The sequence below is a fragment of the Lemur catta genome, chromosome 18, assembly GCF_020740605.2.
Source record: "Lemur catta isolate mLemCat1 chromosome 18, mLemCat1.pri, whole genome shotgun sequence".
Taxonomy (NCBI): domain Eukaryota; kingdom Metazoa; phylum Chordata; class Mammalia; order Primates; family Lemuridae; genus Lemur; species Lemur catta.
This window is the reverse complement of record NC_059145.1, coordinates 37,698,897-37,715,182: the sequence shown is the minus strand read 5'-3', so window position 1 is coordinate 37,715,182 and position 16,286 is coordinate 37,698,897. Positions and strand designations below refer to the sequence as shown.

Here is a 16,286-nt window from a genome sequence, read left to right as displayed (position 1 = left end):
ACCATGGGTTGACAAGTTCTTGGACCTATATCTATGGCCTGAATCCATAGGGACTGGGTCACACCACACCTGGCATGGTCTGGCCTCCAAAACAGCCCCTAAGGGCAGGGGAAGTCACTGCAGAGGCCTCACAGGAGAAGAACATGAACCAAGTCAACTGAAGAGCTGGAATTGAAGCCCCACAACTTCCAGATTAGTTTTATGACCCTTGAGTTTACTAAAGGGCAAGTTCACAGAGGGAAACCCTGTGAGCCACTTGTGTACGGGGCCCTGGCCCCTAGCCAGCCTGGCTTTTGGGCTGCAGTAGGACTGGCAGGAAGGCAGAGACCAGGTGCTGGGGGCCTAGAAGCTGGGAGAAGCATCTGGAAAAAGGTGGTAGGGGGCAGCTGAGAACAGGGTCAGTGTTGGGAAAAGGTAAGTATGTAGAGACAATGTGTCAAGTAAGAACTGTTGGCTCTGTTATCTGAGTGTCTCTGTCTCTATGTGATGGCTCCATTGCAAGCTGGCCTGTGCCCATGCCTGGGCCCCCTGAGAGAGCCCAGCCTCCAGGCCACACCTTTCCGCTGAGAGTGCTGAGTGCAGAGGCCCCTTAGCCACCCTGCTTCAGTTCTCAATTCTCCTCGCCCTCTGCCTCTGAGCACGGTGAGGGCTCTGTCAGCGGGCCCACATCACCCCGGCCTGCAGGGTGTCTGCCTCAACTGGGATTCCAGTTGCAGCCCCTACCACCATCCAGCCACCAGGCTCTGCTTCATAACCCCTGTGCTTGCTGAGCTCATCCTCACCCCACTGCAAGGGAAACCTAGCCCGGTTCCCCATCCCTGAGGCTGCTTGACTGCTGGGCCCTCCATCTGTGGCTTGTCATCTGTGCTTGATTGTTCTCACTTGGTTACAGGCTCTCCCTCTCTGCCAGATAAGTACCGCCATGCCCGGGAAATGATGTTGCTGCTGCCCACACACCGGGACCGCCCAAGCAGTGCCATGTATCCAGCAGCCATCCTGGAGAACGGACAGGTAGGAAACCCACCCTACTGACTGCCCTCTGCCACAAGTGTGTTCTGTGCCTCCCTCATTGCACTCACTGGGCCTTCTGCAGTGTCCTACGTGTCTTCCCCATTCTGCTGTAAGATCCCTCAGAAGACTGCAGTGAATCTGAGGACCAGCAATCCAGAGTACAGGTGTGGGTAGGATGGCATAAGGGTTGGAACCAGCATTGTTTGTATGGCTATCTGTCCTTTTGGCCAGACTCCTGGACTCCTCATCCCTAGACAGTCTGGCAGAAGAAATTAGTTCTCTGGAGTCTGTCTCAAGAAGGCAGTGGTGTAGATGGGTCTGGAGGATGTCCTTCCTCCATATGGGTGGGGAGGGCATCCTCACGGGGAAGCTCTGCCTCTTTCACTCATGCATCCACCTGAAGCCCCTCACTACCTGCTAGGGCTGCTCTCTACACCAGCTGTCCAAATACTCTTCCTGGGGGCCTTGACCAAGAGCTTCAGAGATGAACTTATTCCCCTGTGCAATCTGCCTCTGCCCTTCTATCAGAGTCCATAAAAGTCACCTCCAAGTGACTGTTACCTAGTCTCAGAGTGCCAGGAATTTCTCAGTGGTACCACCCTGTGCCTGATTAGCCCTGCCAGACAGAGGAAATAGGTCTGCTTGGCAACTGCCCATCCAAACAGCAGGTCCTGTCTGTGACTTGGCTTGGGTGCTGCACGTGCTGTCCTTTTCCCTAACCTCAGTGCTAATGTGGGCCTGTGCGAGGCCTCTCCAGGAGGCTAAACCTGTCAGTGCTCACGGGGGGAAGGGGGAGTGGGGTCCCTAAATCCTTTCTGCCAGTGGATCTCCCTGGCTGGACAAAAGGTTGCAGACAGTTAGATGCTTTCAGATACTTATGCCCTGTTTCTTGGACCCTGCACAAGACAGCCTGGGTCCCAACCCATCCCACTGGAGGATGTTGCCTCAAATGTTGTGCATGGAAGCACTCAGAACCAGACACCTGGACAGTCTTCCCTCAGGCTGACATGGAATTCTCAGCACATCTCAAGTGTGAGCCATACCGCTGGTTTGATTTCCCCCTGTCTGATCCTGGAATGTCCTGGCTCCTGTGGCCCACAAGATGCCTCCCTTATTGTTTTCACCCTCTGGGATCTTTTTCTCCTTCCCTCAGCCACCGAATTTCCAACGGGCCTTGTTCCAGCAAGTGGTCGGAGCCTGCAAACCCTGCAGTGATCCCAATCTGTCTGTGGCTGAAAAAGGTATTGCTCCCCTTCTCTAGGTGGCATTCCCCCATGTCTGTTCCCATCCTGAGTGTCTGACTCTTGTCCCTGAGCAAGTACGTCCACACAAGACCAGCTGGCCAGGACTGAGCCATACTCCAACACCTAGATCTGTCTGTCTGTCCAGAGTTCTGACCAGTTTCTGTGTTTGCTGTTTAACCCATGTCTGGCTTGATGCTGAGGTTTAAATCCTGTTAATTGTATCTCTCCCTCCCCAGGGCCTACATTCAGAGAGGCCCCAGTTGCCACCTGCTCTGAGCCCAACTTTATGAAAAACTGGGCTGCTATTTGCAAACTGTGGACAACCACTTTCCTAGGATTATCACAACCAGCCCCAGAATTTAGCAGGTCCTGTGGCCTCTTTGGTCCCTCTCAACTTGGGCCCTAGGGAATCTCTCCTTTAAGCTCAGGTCAGGTCTGTGGCCAAGCCCCAGGAGGAATGGAAAGAACATGCCAGTTTCCCAAAGACAGGGTTCTCCAAATGAAGCCCTGGGTGCTCCTAAAGGAGTCCAGTCCACCTGTAGCCTCTGGCCAACAGCTGCTATGAGTCCATCTTCCATGCCATGCAAGGCCATTAACCATGCCATGAGACTGAGCAGTCCTCCTCAGAGCTGAGGCTGTTTAGATAGTGGCATTTTACTCCTGCGAGCTGATTGAAGAACCAGACTTCAATCTATATGGCCCTGGCCTGAAGCCCTAGACACAGAGACCTGAGTTAATTTTAACACAGCAATACCCAAATGGGGACAGTGTTGAGCCTTCCTGCCACCCAGAACCTGGCCCCATGGGTTCTCCCCTCTCTTCCATCTATTGGAGTTTAGGGCACACTCAGTTCCCACCAACACAGCATGCTGTCCCCCATACCATCAGAACATGTCTATAGCTGTCAACATGTCATTGTACCTGCTCACCAACTGCTGTTTGCTGTCCCCACTGTTACTACTCCTCGCTTATCATGGAGGGCAAACCTCTGTGTCCTCTTTAAGGAGACCAAACACTGGGTCCACAACCTCAGTGCCTGGAAGGCATTGGTGCTGATTTTCAGCCACAAAGGGCCTGAAGACTCTGGCTGAAGATGCCTTGCTGGCCTCAAGGCTGCACATCTTGAAAACATGCAGCTACTTGGACTCCTGCAACTATGACCCAAAACGGATGCACTTTTGGCCTGGAGGGCCAGAATACTTTCATTCACCTGAGGTGCAGCACAATCTCAGAACCAGCCAGGGGCCCACACAGGCTCAGAGCTCAAATGGATGCTGGTGGCCAGACTAGAACCCTAAGCCTGCTGAACACAAAAAAAACTTCAGGCCTCAGGCCAAGCTGCAGCAAGAAGCTGGACATGCCCACCCCAGTTGTTGGAGGGAAGGAGGGTTGTCTCAGAACAGAGGCTGAGCCCAGAGCAAGTATGTCTACACCACAAGGCCAGCACTTAGTGGGCAGCAAATTAGATACTTGCCTAGTGGAAACAGATAGACCAGAGTGATAGCTCCCTAACTCTCTACCTCCAGGGCAGGAACTATACGTATTTGCCATCATTCTCTTGTCAGTCAGGGTCCTGAGTCCCACTTCTCACTTGCAGGTATACTCTCTTTGCCAGGCAGTGAGTCCAAGACAAGGCAAGCCTACCCTCAGGGCCATGGCCTATGCACTGGGGCCCTCAGGCCAGTGCTAGACAGTTAACACTAAGAGAGAAAGGCAATAGGACACAGTGGGGATCGCTGATCACTCCTCTTCTCCTAGGATAAATCATTCTATGTTAGCCTTCCTAAGAGCCCCAGTGCACTTGTGCTGCATGGCAAAGGTCCACTGGCCACGCTGCTCACAGACATCAGGCTACAGCATGAGCTTGATGGCTTCTGGTTCACATGGAGTAGCTCAGGCAGGCGCCCTTTTGTAAACCATTACAGCCTTGCCAGCTTTCTTCTCCCATAGCCTTCCTGTCCTAGAGTTCCTTTGGGCCCTTGTGGGTGAACTTTTGCAGCCCCACAATTCTTCTAGGGATTAGGTGTGCATCTTAGATCCTGGGCTGTTGCAACCCCTGTGAGGAAGCTGCCCAGACCCATTTCCAAGCTTCTTATTCCCTGATACTCAGTGGCTTTTTATGAAGATGCTTTTCTTTGGGGGAACAGAGAACATCAGTGCTAAGGACCAAAAAGCTCACGCTGCATCTTGGAGAGAGCATGGGTGATAATGGGCCTGTTCTTGGGGTGTCTCAGGCTCTCTGAGGAGGCCATCTGGTGCTCATCATATTCAGAACTCTTTCTCCCTTCAAGTGACAGCTGAGTGCCTGCACGATGCCCGGTTGCTGCCATGCCTCTCCTTCCTGCCACCAAGCCAGCATCAGCCATGCCATGAAACTGTGCAATCCTCCTTAGAACGAGATTGTTCAGATACTGTGGCCCTGTGTTCTGCTGTAAACCTGCACCAGTTCCTGAGCAATGAGAAGATGGATGTCACCACCTTATCCCTGGACTGCCGTGGGTCTCAGGTCCTCTTAGCCACATCCTCCTCGAAGGCCAGACTCCAGCTCCTTCCCTTCCGGAGTCTCCAGCTCTAAGGCCCTGGAATTCCCCACTCAGTGCCTGACCAGGAAGAACCCAAACCCCAGCTACCTCAGGCTCAATGTAACTACCACTGCCTTAGAACAAAGCCAGTGGCTAGGCACCTGCATTGTGAGCTGCTTTCCTGCTGCTGATAGCCCAAAAGAGAGATTGGCCTTGCCTGGCTCCATCAGAAAAAGGACATATTTCTTCTTGCTGCTATTTGTTCTAAAAGAGGCCAACAGGAATGACGTATCTCCTGCTGCTCTTGCAGAGTGGCACTCCTTGGTCCCCAAGGTCCAGACATCTCTCCTCTCCTCTCCTCTTCCATCCTGCAAAGTCTCTTACCCCCAACTGTGGCCGAGGGGTCAGTATTCAGGCACTGGACTCCTTCCTTAGCATAGAAGGGCATTGTGCCTCCCTTTGTTCTGGGCCCACTGTACCCTCCATCCATGGCATGTGGGTGCCAGGAACTGGCCTTCTCTAAATGACCAAAGGCACCCATTGGCTCCACTGTCATGTTCCTCCTTCCTCTTGAGAAGCAGTGGGTCCAGCCAGACCTGGGCTGCAATTCCTGGCCTTATACTTTCTTCCAGCAGGTACATTGAACACCTGTCCTTGCCTAGAAAAACCTCCCGTGTACCCCAAATCCAGCCAGTAGGCATAGGAGGAACAAGGAATGGGGCAAATTTGAACAGACCCTCTGTAGGGCCATTTCTTGTGGAGCTCCTGCCCACTCTGTGGCCATGCTCCCAGCTCTGGAAGGAAGCAGTCTCTACCTCTCACTCTTCTTCCTCCCTACTTTTCCCACTGAGTCTGGGCAGTAGGAGAGTCCTGACTCTTGACTTCATTTAGCCACAGAGCTCTATGGCCCATGCTTTCTCTGTATTCTCTTGGTCTCAGCCTGTTCCACCCTCCTCTTCTGTCCTCTTTTGTTTTCTCTTCTCTTCCTGGCAAATCCCAGAGGCTGCACATGTTTACTTCTTGCATCACTTTCCTCAGCTATCTCATCCTGAATACTATTAGACATCAGCTCACTCTGTTGTCATCCTCTTAAGCGGTTCCAATCCCTGGCCACTCTCCCCTGTGGGCCACAGTGCCTTGCTTGGCCAGTGTTTTTAGTTCCAAGGGCTGGCATTCCATTCTCATGTGTGCTGGATACATAGTGCACACCTGAAGAATCCACAGGCTGCAGAATGGGCTTCTCCCAGAGGGTGGCTCAAGAAGTAATCTCCCTTCATGCCATCTGTTTCCACCCTCAGTGGTGTCAGCAGCCCCCAGCAGCTGGAGCCTGGATAGCGGAGCCCGAGAGGCCCAGCCCTTCCCGTCTGCCCACATCCTGGCACCCCCAGTGCCTCCCCGAAGCCTGCTACATGGTAAGAAGACCTCTAGTGGGTTCCCCAAATAGTCCCTGGTCTCAGACTCTGCTCAAGGGCCAGGGCAGCAGCTATCCAGGCTAAGAAGATGGGCCATTCTCTGGGATGACTCAGCCAAGGAAAAACGTCCCACCACAGGAAGGATCCTGCTGGGCTTTGGGGTCAGTGAGGTTTCTGAGTACAGCAGGTTAGCTCAGGAAGGCCATCCCAAGGAGGGAGGCTGAAGACAGTGAAACTGACTGTTCCAGGCACACTGCTCACCAGCCTGTCATCGCCTAGCAGTGGGCTAGAGCTGCCACTGCCGGCAGCCTCTCGTTCCACAGGCTCTGAAGCACTCGACTTTCTGACCTCTGTGTGGAGCAGGTTTCTTTTACCCCAGCAGCCTGTGTTTTGCAGAAGGCCAATGTAAAGAGAGGTTCTTTTATAGCCCTCAGTGCTGAAGGGTCCCTAGGTGACTCTTCCCATGCCTTCCCAGGTGGCCCAGCAAGTTGGTGCTGACATGCAGCCTGAGTAGGGCCCTCAGCTGAGACTCTGGTTTTGTTCCCTTTCCAGGTCATTACTCCCTACACTTTGACGCTTTCCACCACCCTCTGGGTGAAACCCCCCCGGCCCTCCCTGCCCGGACCCTGCGCAAGGTAATGTACTGAGGCGGCAGCCCTGCCTGATGAGTCATCTACCTCATCTGCTCTAGAATCACCCGCAGGGTCTACAAGAAGAACCTGAGCCCTCCCCTGCTCCTCTTTCCCCAGCCTGGCAGAAGCTGAGGGTGGCCAGAGCCACACTTGAGCTGCAGGTCACCAATGTATCCTGCAGCAAATGATATGCAGGCAGGGAGATCAGAGGGTCCTGGAAAGAACAACACACTGTACCAAGGCCGTCTGAGCAGAGGGCACTGAGAAACCAGGGGGCTCTCTGCCAACACAGTTGGCAGTGCACCACAGTTCACCATAGTACACCATAGTTCAATAGCTAAATAAGCATTCCTCTGGTGGATCGTAGAGCATTGAAAACTAGAATTCAGTAAAAGCAAGAAGCATCAGGCACCAGGGCTTTATTAAAAACTCACAAGGGTAAAACTTAAATCCTGCCTGTTAATTTTTTTGCAAATTGGAAAAGACTGAGTCTACCACAGATTTTCACAGCAGAATACACTACTGTGGTCCATGGCCCACCAGGGATTTTTCTGCCCCCACCCCTGACCCCAGCTGGCCTGCTGACCCAGCCCTTCTGTTAGTACCACAGAGCCACAAACAGCAGCCTGGGACCGGGCCCCAGGGGACACCAATGGCCAGTGGCCAGGACAAGGCCATTTTTGGCCACAGAAATGCAGATTCTGGAGTTCCACTGGCTTGCTTGAGGGTGTGGGGAGGAGCTAGGGGCTTGCTGCTGAAGAAACAAGAAACATACTGTTGATGAGGGTTATTTTAAAGTTCATTCATAAGCAGGCTTTTGGTCTTCTGGCAGCAGGCCAGTCAGCCTCTCTGGAGAGAGGGATTCTAACATGCCCAAACTTTCCTTCACAGTCTCCTCTGCACCCCATCCCAGCCTCCCCCACAAGCCCCCAGTCAGGTCTGGACGGCAGCAACTCTACACTGTCCGGCAGTGCCAGCAGTGGCGTGTCCTCCTTGAGTGAGAGTAACTTTGGGCACTCCTCAGAGGCCCCACCTCGCACTGACACCATGGACTCCATGCCAAGCCAGGCCTGGAACGCTGACGAAGATCTTGAGCCGCCCTACCTCCCTGTCCACTACAGCCTCTCTGAATCCGCTGTCCTGGATTCCATCAAGGCCCAGCCATGCAGAAGCCACTCAGCCCCAGGGTGCGTCATCCCTCAAGACCCCATGGACCCGCCTGCGCTGCCACCCAAGCCCTACCACCCCCGCCTGCCAGCCCTGGAGCATGATGAGGGGGTGCTGCTTCGCGAGGAGACTGAGAGGCCTCGGGGCCTGCACCGCAAGCCCTCACTGCCTCCTGGGAGCGCCAAGGAGGAGCAGGCCCGCATGGCCTGGGAGCACAGCCGAGGGGAACAGTGAGGGGCAGGGAGGCGGCTGGGACACCGCCCTCAGCGAGCAGCTTGCCCAACCACTCTGGGTCTGAAAAGCAAGTCCCCCCAGGAAGCTAAAGGGGCTTGGCACTCAGGAGAGAACCACCCCAAGTCTCCGTTCTACTGCCGTGAACTCATGTGTTGCCATGTACAGAGGCTGCAGCAGCATGAAGGGTTGTGGCTTCTCTTTTATTTCATTTTTTACATTTCCATTTTTATGGGTTTTCCTTTCTTTATGCAGTAGATGCTTTCTTTCTCCTGCGGTTCCAGACATGTGGAGCTATATGGAGATATTGCACAGACAGAGTTACTTTGCCGCACTGCAGGGCCCAGGAGCAGGAGCCCAGGCCCTCCCTCCAGGGAAGAGATGCACAGAATGGAAATTGCACTAGGGACCTCTTCCTCTGCTGTATGAACAGAAAAGTTCATGGTTGCATTCAGGGATTGCAAGGACCACATGGACTACGTCACTGGTGGATAAAGGGGCTACAAGCCGTTTTGCACAAATGCCTGCCCACTCTTCCATCCAGGAGTGTGCAACTGAGGGGCTGGCCGGGCCAACCTGCTGGCTGAGGCATGTGACTGGCCTAACTGCATGCCCAGGGCACACTGCCAGGCTTCCATGGGCCGGCCATCTCCTCCTACTCCACTTTGGATTCTTCTCTCCATCACAATTTCTGACCATTCGCTACCTTCTACTCTTGATACATCTCATACCCCACAGGAGCCCCCATGGCAAATAGATATGCAAGGGTTATCTCCCACCCTCTGAGGCTTGAGTGGAGGTGCAGAGCCAGAGGGGCTACCCTAGCCACCTTCCTCCTAGGGGGAGCTGAGCACATTCCCATGTGGTAGAGAGCCTGGTTTGAAAATGAGGCTGTGGTGTGGCAGGGGCCGGAAATCCTCTAAGCTTTCAGAAGCATCCAGAATACTTGCCATCAGCTCCTGAATCAGGGATTTTCAGCACTACCTCTGAGCCATGGGGTTGGCTGCCCAGCCAGGCTTCCAGGCCCTGAGGACATGTGGTCAGGTTCAGCACGCTCCAGTGTAGAGTGTGGGAGGGAGCTTCTCCTTTTGGAAGCAGATAGCCATGCAAGTAGAATTGTTATCTCTCAACTGGCCAAGTAGAGTGCCCCCTGCTCCAGGCCCACTGGGGACCACCACTCAGGGTTCGAGGCGGGCAGGAAGGCAGTTTCTCCAGCTTCCCCAGTCTGTCGGGCAGAACGCAGTAGTGTCTTTATAGGAAACTCTTTCAGGTCAGGGCACTAATTTTCCTCTGTTTATTATTTGGGGGGATAGGGTGGGGTGGGTATAGTAGTATTTTACCAGGGTGCTTCTAAGTTACTTAAAAAAAAATATATTGTCTACAAAAATTTTTTTTCTTTTATTTGCTTGAGTTCACATCAGTGATGGTCACGGCTTTGATGGTCACAAGGCTGCCTTCTCCTTGTTGAGCAGGCATGTTGCTCCCCAGTTCCTCTTCTGCTGGCCTGCCTGACCTCCATGGTCAGGACCTGGGCCCTAGTCCCTCATCCCTTCTCCATAACCCCTCTTTCCAAACAGAAAAGGCCACGGTCAGGGTGTTTTTCCCTTGTAAACAAACACTTAACTTGTTTAACAGAAATGCCAGCAAGTAACCTATTGGGAAAGGTGGAGGGCTGAATTACCTTTACGGTTTCTGGGGATTTATCACTAATGTGGGTCTTTTCTGATACCATCTGGAAAGTGGAGCAGAAGGCTGCTGAGAGTGTGGTAAGTCATGGCGGCCCCAGCTCGAAGGGCAGGCCTGCTTCTAAGCCTAGATTCACTTGCAAGCTTCAGTCTCTGGACCATCTGGTGTTCACAGATGTTAGGGTTGGGGGCTAGCTTTGGATTTGATTCTTAGACAGGAGGGCATCTTTAGATTTTAAGGCTTCTGAACCTCAATCCCTGGACCAGGCAATCATCAAAGAACAGTTAACTTCTCCACTTGGTGACACAGGAGATAGGGTGGAGAGGGGTGTGTGGGTTCATCTGGCCTTGCTTTGTGCAAGGTGAAACAGTATGTTTTCCCTCTCCATTTTCCCTAACTGGATGAAAAGGACACATTCTGAATCCCTTTTGTTAGAGAATCAGCCAGTCTGAGGGGAAATGGGAAGCCAGAGATGAGAATCCTTTGAAAAGATTGTAAAATACTGATTTTCATTCTTTCGAGCTTATTTGTAAATATCTATTTGAATGCTGTGTATTTGTACAGGAATTTGAGCAAAAAATGTATAGAGTGTGATGTTCAACTGGTATTCAGCCCTATAAATGTGTTTTTAACCTCTGGCATTCTGTGCTTATTTAAAACAAAAAAACTTCTAACCATTTCTTTTGTGTATTCATGTTTAAAGAAAAAGTGATTTAAAATGATCTTACCTGTACCAGAAAAGCAAAGTTAAAAAAAAATTTGTACCAATGTCCCAAGGGATATTTTACTGTATATATTGTGGTAGCATGTTCAAAATCCAAGACGTAATGTGAATTTTAGATGTAAATATCTGCCACTTGACTTTCCCCCCCCCTTTCCCGCTCCGTTGACTGCTGTGATGTGAATTAAAGATGAATACCTGACACTGATCCACTGAATTCACTGAATGGGAGCAATACATGTGCCCTCCTCCAACCCTTGTCGCCGGGCTCCAAGCCCTCCTGGCCCCACAGCCAAGTCCTGTCTGCACTGAGCAGGGCCAACCCTTTCTGCGCGAGGGGAGGCAGCCAAGCCTTGCACTTGAAAGGGAGGCAGCCTAGGAGGAAACATCCTCCAGTGCTTGTCTGCTGCCCCACGCACGAGACCCCATACAGTAAAGCCTCGGCAGCCAACGGGCCTGAGGGCTTCGCTGGCAAGGAGGGGGCAGGCCAGTCACCTCGGCCACGCTTCCGGAACTGGTGAGCAACTGGGGAGCTCTTCTAGGAGTGGGGGATAAACTCCCCAAGCCGCCCTGACATCCCCACTCTGAAGCGATCCCAAAGCCTGGGCCGCAGCCCTGGCCGGGCGCTTCCCTCAGAAGTCGGGTGGCAACGCGGTACGGCCGGCCTCCATCCCTTCCTCCGGCAGGTCTTCTCCTGCCAGCCCGTCCCAGGTGGGCTCTGGCCAGCCGGGGGCGAAACAGGTGGGCGCCTGAGCCTCGCACACGTTTCCCAAAGGGAACGCCTACGTGGTGGTGTGACAAAAAGAAAGAAACAGCTGAGCCCTGCCGGGAGCGGCCCGCCCTCCCTGCCTACTCTATTGGGTCGCGGTTGACCCCCGAACTCCTGACCTGTGCCACGAGCTGGGGCGCTGGGCAAGGAGATCCGCACGGTTTCCAAGGCGGGCGCGGGGCCAAACGCAGGGAGTACGCAGGGCAACGCAGCAGACGCGGAGCGACGAGCCCTCCGCCTCCACGAGCACGGCCGCCCCTACCCAAGATGGCGGGCCGCACCGCTTCCGTTGCGGCCGTAGCCGCTTCCTGAGGCCGGCCCGGGTTCAATCAGCAGCGGACAACTGTCTAGGGCTGAGACGGCATCAGCCAATGCGGAAGGGCAGCGTGGAGCCGCCCGTCTGGGCTCCGAGGCGCGTGGACCAATAGGAACGCGGCGTGTGGGAGGGCGCGGGGGTCTCCCGCCAATGGGGAGCTACGGCGCGCGGCCGGGACCGGGAGGCGGTGCGGCGCGGCGGGTGCGGTTCAGTCGGTCGGTGGCGGCGGCGGCGGAGGAGGAGGATGTGGGCTGCGCACGGGCTGGCGGTGGCGCTGGCTCTGAGCGTGCTGCCGGGCAGCCGGGCGCTTCGGCCGGGCGACTGCGAAGGTGCGCGGGGGCCAGGGACCGCGCCCAACCCATCAAAACCACCAGACGGCCAGGCCCGGGCGGGCGGGGGCGGCGATGGTGACCGGTCCCAGCAGGGCCCGCTGGAGGAAGGGCAGACGACGGGCCTAGAAAACATTGGTCCCATGAAAAAAAGTTGAGATTAGATCATGCTGAAAATTTGGCCTGAAATCCACATCGCGCCAGCGGTTTTGTTCCTTCTCACCACTGTCCAGAGGCTCCTGGGAGCGTCCCTGTCCCGGGTCGGGGACCCGAGGGCTGTCCGTTGGGATCGCGAAGCTGGACCTCGGGGTTCGGTGTTGTATTTGGAAATGAGCAGCAGCAGCATCTTAATCGTTTTTCTCTTCATCCTCCAGTACATTTATGAGGTCACAGTGAGTCCCATCTCAAGGACACGTGTTCAGTTCGGGCTTAAACTTGAAAGGAGCAGGGAGAAGTTATATATGAGTCATTGGAGTGATGCTCTTTCCCCTTATACTCTGGGTGTACCAGACCCAGCAACCTAGAACTGGTTTCTTTCCAGCTGAGAAAAACCAGTGATGGAAAAACTTACCTCTAATGATTCATCTGTGTGTCTCCTATTAAAATTGGTAACAGAGTTCCTTCCTGGTGGATTAGGGACAATTTGGTAATTGCTGAGCATCCTCCCCTCTTTTTTCCAGTTTGTATTTCTTATCTGGGAAGATTTTACCAGGACCTCAAAGACAAAGATGTCACATTCTCACCAGGCACTATTGAAAAAGAACTCATAAAGTTCTGCCGTGAAGCAAGAGGCAAAGAGAATCGATTGGTGAGTAGCTGACCCTCCCCAGCTAGCCCTGGCCCATGTTTAACCCTCTGCTTCATGGGCTTCTTGACAAGAGGCCCTGCCCACCTCTCTATTCAGGAAGCCAGCTGCTCTGTCCATAAATTAATGTGAGACCAAAGTGCTTTAATGTCCTTCCCCAAGTAGGCATGTAGTTTGCAGTTGTGATGTTTTTTATCCTGTTAGTATTTATTAAGCACCTGCTGTGTGCTAGGCACTAGGGATACCTGGAGAGAGAAATGACAGTTAGGCAAACAATGCAATATATGAGTGTCATGAAAAAAATAGACAGGCTCGTTGGTGTAGCGGGAGGATGCTGTTTAGTGAGCAGTCAAGAAGTATGTCTTTGAGGAAGGGTCATCATCAAAGTAGGGGTAAGAGTATCCCAAGCAGAGGGGACAGCCAGTGTGAGTGCCCAGAGGCCAGAGTTTGGCATGTGTGAGGACAAGAGGTGACAAGGTGCCCACAGGGTAGACCAGAGCCCAATTGAGGACAAGTGCCCTATTAAAGCAATGGCTTTTCTAGCTTTAATTTCCCTGGCAGTCTCTGGTTTGTCTATTAAAGGTTTGAACCCTGGTGACTCTTAAACTCATTTAGTGGCTGTCAGCTCTGGGACTGAGAATGCGTTAAGAGCCCAGAGTTGACACTAACTGAATCTGACTGCCAATACAGGCAGGGCACCAGAAAAATGAGGCCCTGGCAGAGAACGAGTTTGGGGACATCGATATGTTTTGGAGGAGATGACTCTCAAGTGGCACTCCGTAAAGGCCATCGTCCTTTCTTCCTGCAGTGCTACTACATTGGGGCCACTGATGATGCAGCCACCAAGATCATCAATGAAGTGTCGAAGCCCCTGGCCCACCACATCCCTGTGGAGAAGATCTGTGAGAAGCTCAAGAAGAAGGACAGCCAGATCTGTGAGCTAAAGTATGGTGAGTGTGGCCAGGCCTTATTTAACAAACACTGTGCACCTTTTGTGGCCTCTGTGTGTACCTTCTGAGTTTACTTTCCAGCTGGGAGAGGAAGGTGATAAACTAGAGCCATGAGTGGGTTATATCATGTGATATATGGTGCTAAATGCTGGGGGGATCTGGCCTGGAAGTGGTCGGAGGTCAGAACAGGCCTCATTGAGAAGGTGACATTTCAGCAAACTTTGAAAGAAGTGAGGATTGACCGAGAGGCCAGCTAATGGAAGAACATTCCAGGCAGAGGATACAGGCAGTATAAAGGCAGCCAGTTGTAGTATGGCTGGCAGGTGGGCAGGTCACACGGGGCCTTGCAGGTTGGTGAGTACTTTGGCTTTTAGTCTAAGTGAAGCTGGGAGCGTTAGAAGTTTTTGAGAAGAGAAGGGACATGATCTGACTTGGGTTTAACAGGCTTGTCCTGGCTGCAAGCTCTGAAGGCCCAATGTTGTTTATTATTCTGAAAAGAAACACTATGTCCAAGTAGGGAAGCCCAAGCATCACACCTGCTGAATCGGTCTCTGGTTGCACATAGTCCCAGTCTTCAGAAAGAGTTAGGGCCTTTTCTGCAAAATTTAAACAGCATCGTTTTTTTTGACATGAATGTCCAAGGGTCTCTGTTCACCCACTTGTATCAAGAATGCCTGGTCTTCTGAGAGTGATCCTGGTACAGGTGGTTCCAGGTCACTCTGTGGTCACAAGTGATCACAGAAAGTAAGTTCCTGAGTCAGGGGCCTGACCAGGGCCTGTATTGGGAAATGGGGACTATAGGATCCATCTGCTCTGTCACCAGCCTAGAGCTGCCATTCTACAGAGACTCTGTAAGAGGCACCTGGGACATGGGTGCTACTTTTCTCCTATAAGGACAATGTAGCCTCTGTCCCTGTCCTTGTTCACACTGCATGTCCACAGTGAGCACTGACAGCATGAGGTGAGCCTTCCTGATGAAGGGGCCAGTTCCCCCTCTTAGGGGCAGTGGGTACTGACACCCCTGTCTGGAAATCTCTCCTCTTACAGCCTCTAGGGCTGGTTTGGCCATGTAAGGGGTGACCTATCCTGGGACTATTGGGGGGCTGTGGCTGCTCCCACCCAGCCAGTTACTCTCCCTGTTCTCTCCTGCAGATAAGCAGATCGACCTGAGCACAGTGGACCTGAAGAAGCTCCGAGTTAAAGAGCTAAAGAAGATCCTGGACGACTGGGGGGAGTCGTGCAAAGGCTGTGCAGAAAAGTCTGACTACATCCGGAAGATCAATGAACTGATGCCTAAATACGCCCCCAAGGCAGCCAGTGCACGGACTGATTTGTAGTCTGCTCAATCCCTGCTGCACCTGAAGGGAAAAAGCAGTTCAGCTCTTTCTGCCCCAAACAACCTTTTTGTAATTTATTTTTTAAGCGGGCTCCTGACAATACTGTATCAGATGTGAAGCCTGGAGCTTTCCTGATGATGTTGGTTCTACAGTTTCCCCATGAGGGGATTCACTTCCTTCTGTTGCTGGTTTACTCTAGGACTTCAAAGTGTATCTGGGATTTTTTTATTAAAGGAAAAAAATTTCTAGCTGTCCTTGGAAATTAAAGTGAATACTGAAAAAGGGTTTTACCCCATAATGAGGATCCTACCAGTTTATGCTTTCCAGTTTGCAAGGAGTTTGGGGGTATATTGCCATTCGTCCCTCAGCCCACCACTGCTGAAAATACCAGGACACGATACAAGGGCTGAGGCCCATTGGTGTGTGTGGGTGTGTAGGGCTAGAGGGTAGCAGGCACCTCGCCAACATGGAGCCTGGGGAGGAGGCCCAGCTGACGCCCTGCCCCTCCTCACCCACACAAGAGGAGGGTGGAGGCCACACAGCTTCTAAGCACAGATTGAGTCTGGGGTACATGGGAGGGCTTCTCATTGGGGCTCAGTACAAGCAGAACTGAGGGTATGTGGAGTGTAGTTTTCCACAAAGAAGGCTTCAATAACCGTGCATGTTATGTACTGACATTTCTAAAGATGCTCTTGGCCTGGTCACCAGCTTGCTCTTCTGGGCTCACAGTCTAGTATTTGTCCCAAGCCTCTGAAGCCTGACTGGGTTTTCGCAAGACTGGCAGGAGTCAGCTTATACAAAGAGGCAGTAGGAAGCTGCCTTTTGCCTTCGTTTGCCTTAGATTAGTCTGACAGTTGAGGTCCCAAAGGTTTTTCTGCAGTCTTTTTTAGCAGCTCTCTATGTTGCTGGTGCATAGGACACCCAGTTGTCGATGTGAGCTGTGGCTCAACGGAGGCACCTGCTCCTTAGGCCTGCAGAGACCACCTGAAAGACTAAGAACCAGTGCTTGCCAAGGAACTGATCTTACCTCAGATCACTTCATTTGTGTCAGTCCTAAGTTCAGTTTGCCTACAAGGGGCATTCTTACTCCGCTCCGTGGAGCCCACTGCTTTCTTCCAAGACTTTTCCCCTTGCAACTGCCTGAGCTGCTCCAG

The 16,286-nt window shown here is 52.8% G+C and overlaps 2 protein-coding genes across 2 annotated transcripts in view; both read left to right on the top strand.

Moving 5' to 3' along the window:
- Window positions 1-10,834, top strand: part of DOCK3 (dedicator of cytokinesis 3) — a 351,565-nt gene extending 340,731 nt beyond the window's left edge. Inside the window, exons 49-52 of the mRNA XM_045530466.1 lie at window positions 893-1,011; window positions 2,165-2,252; window positions 6,742-6,824; window positions 7,713-10,834. Coding sequence (XP_045386422.1) covers window positions 893-1,011; window positions 2,165-2,252; window positions 6,742-6,824; window positions 7,713-8,222 — 800 coding nt within the window. The 3' untranslated portion in view covers window positions 8,223-10,834. The remainder of the gene's footprint in view (window positions 1-892; window positions 1,012-2,164; window positions 2,253-6,741; window positions 6,825-7,712) is intronic.
- Window positions 9,929-15,380, top strand: MANF (mesencephalic astrocyte derived neurotrophic factor). Its single transcript, XM_045530465.1, has 6 exons — window positions 9,929-9,985; window positions 11,402-11,692; window positions 11,824-12,040; window positions 12,721-12,848; window positions 13,654-13,795; window positions 14,948-15,380. Exons 1-6 carry the CDS (start codon window positions 9,929-9,931, stop codon window positions 15,130-15,132), a joined length of 1,020 nt encoding a protein of 339 aa, XP_045386421.1. The 3' UTR covers window positions 15,133-15,380.
- Window positions 15,381-16,286: the final 906 nt, after the last annotated feature.

What these genes read in the sequence shown, in the direction of transcription:
- MANF (XM_045530465.1), top strand. Translation starts at nt 9,929, where the DNA reads ATGTGGGTCTTTTCTGATACCATCTGGAAAGTGGAGCAGAAGGCTGCT. An exon ending in AGAAGGCTGCTGAGAGTGTG is followed by an intron (nt 9,986 to 11,401) that starts GTAAGTCATGGC and finishes CGTTTCCCAAAG; the next exon opens with GGAACGCCTACGTGGTGGTG. An exon ending in GAGGCAAAGAGAATCGATTG is followed by an intron (nt 12,849 to 13,653) that starts GTGAGTAGCTGA and finishes TTCTTCCTGCAG; the next exon opens with TGCTACTACATTGGGGCCAC.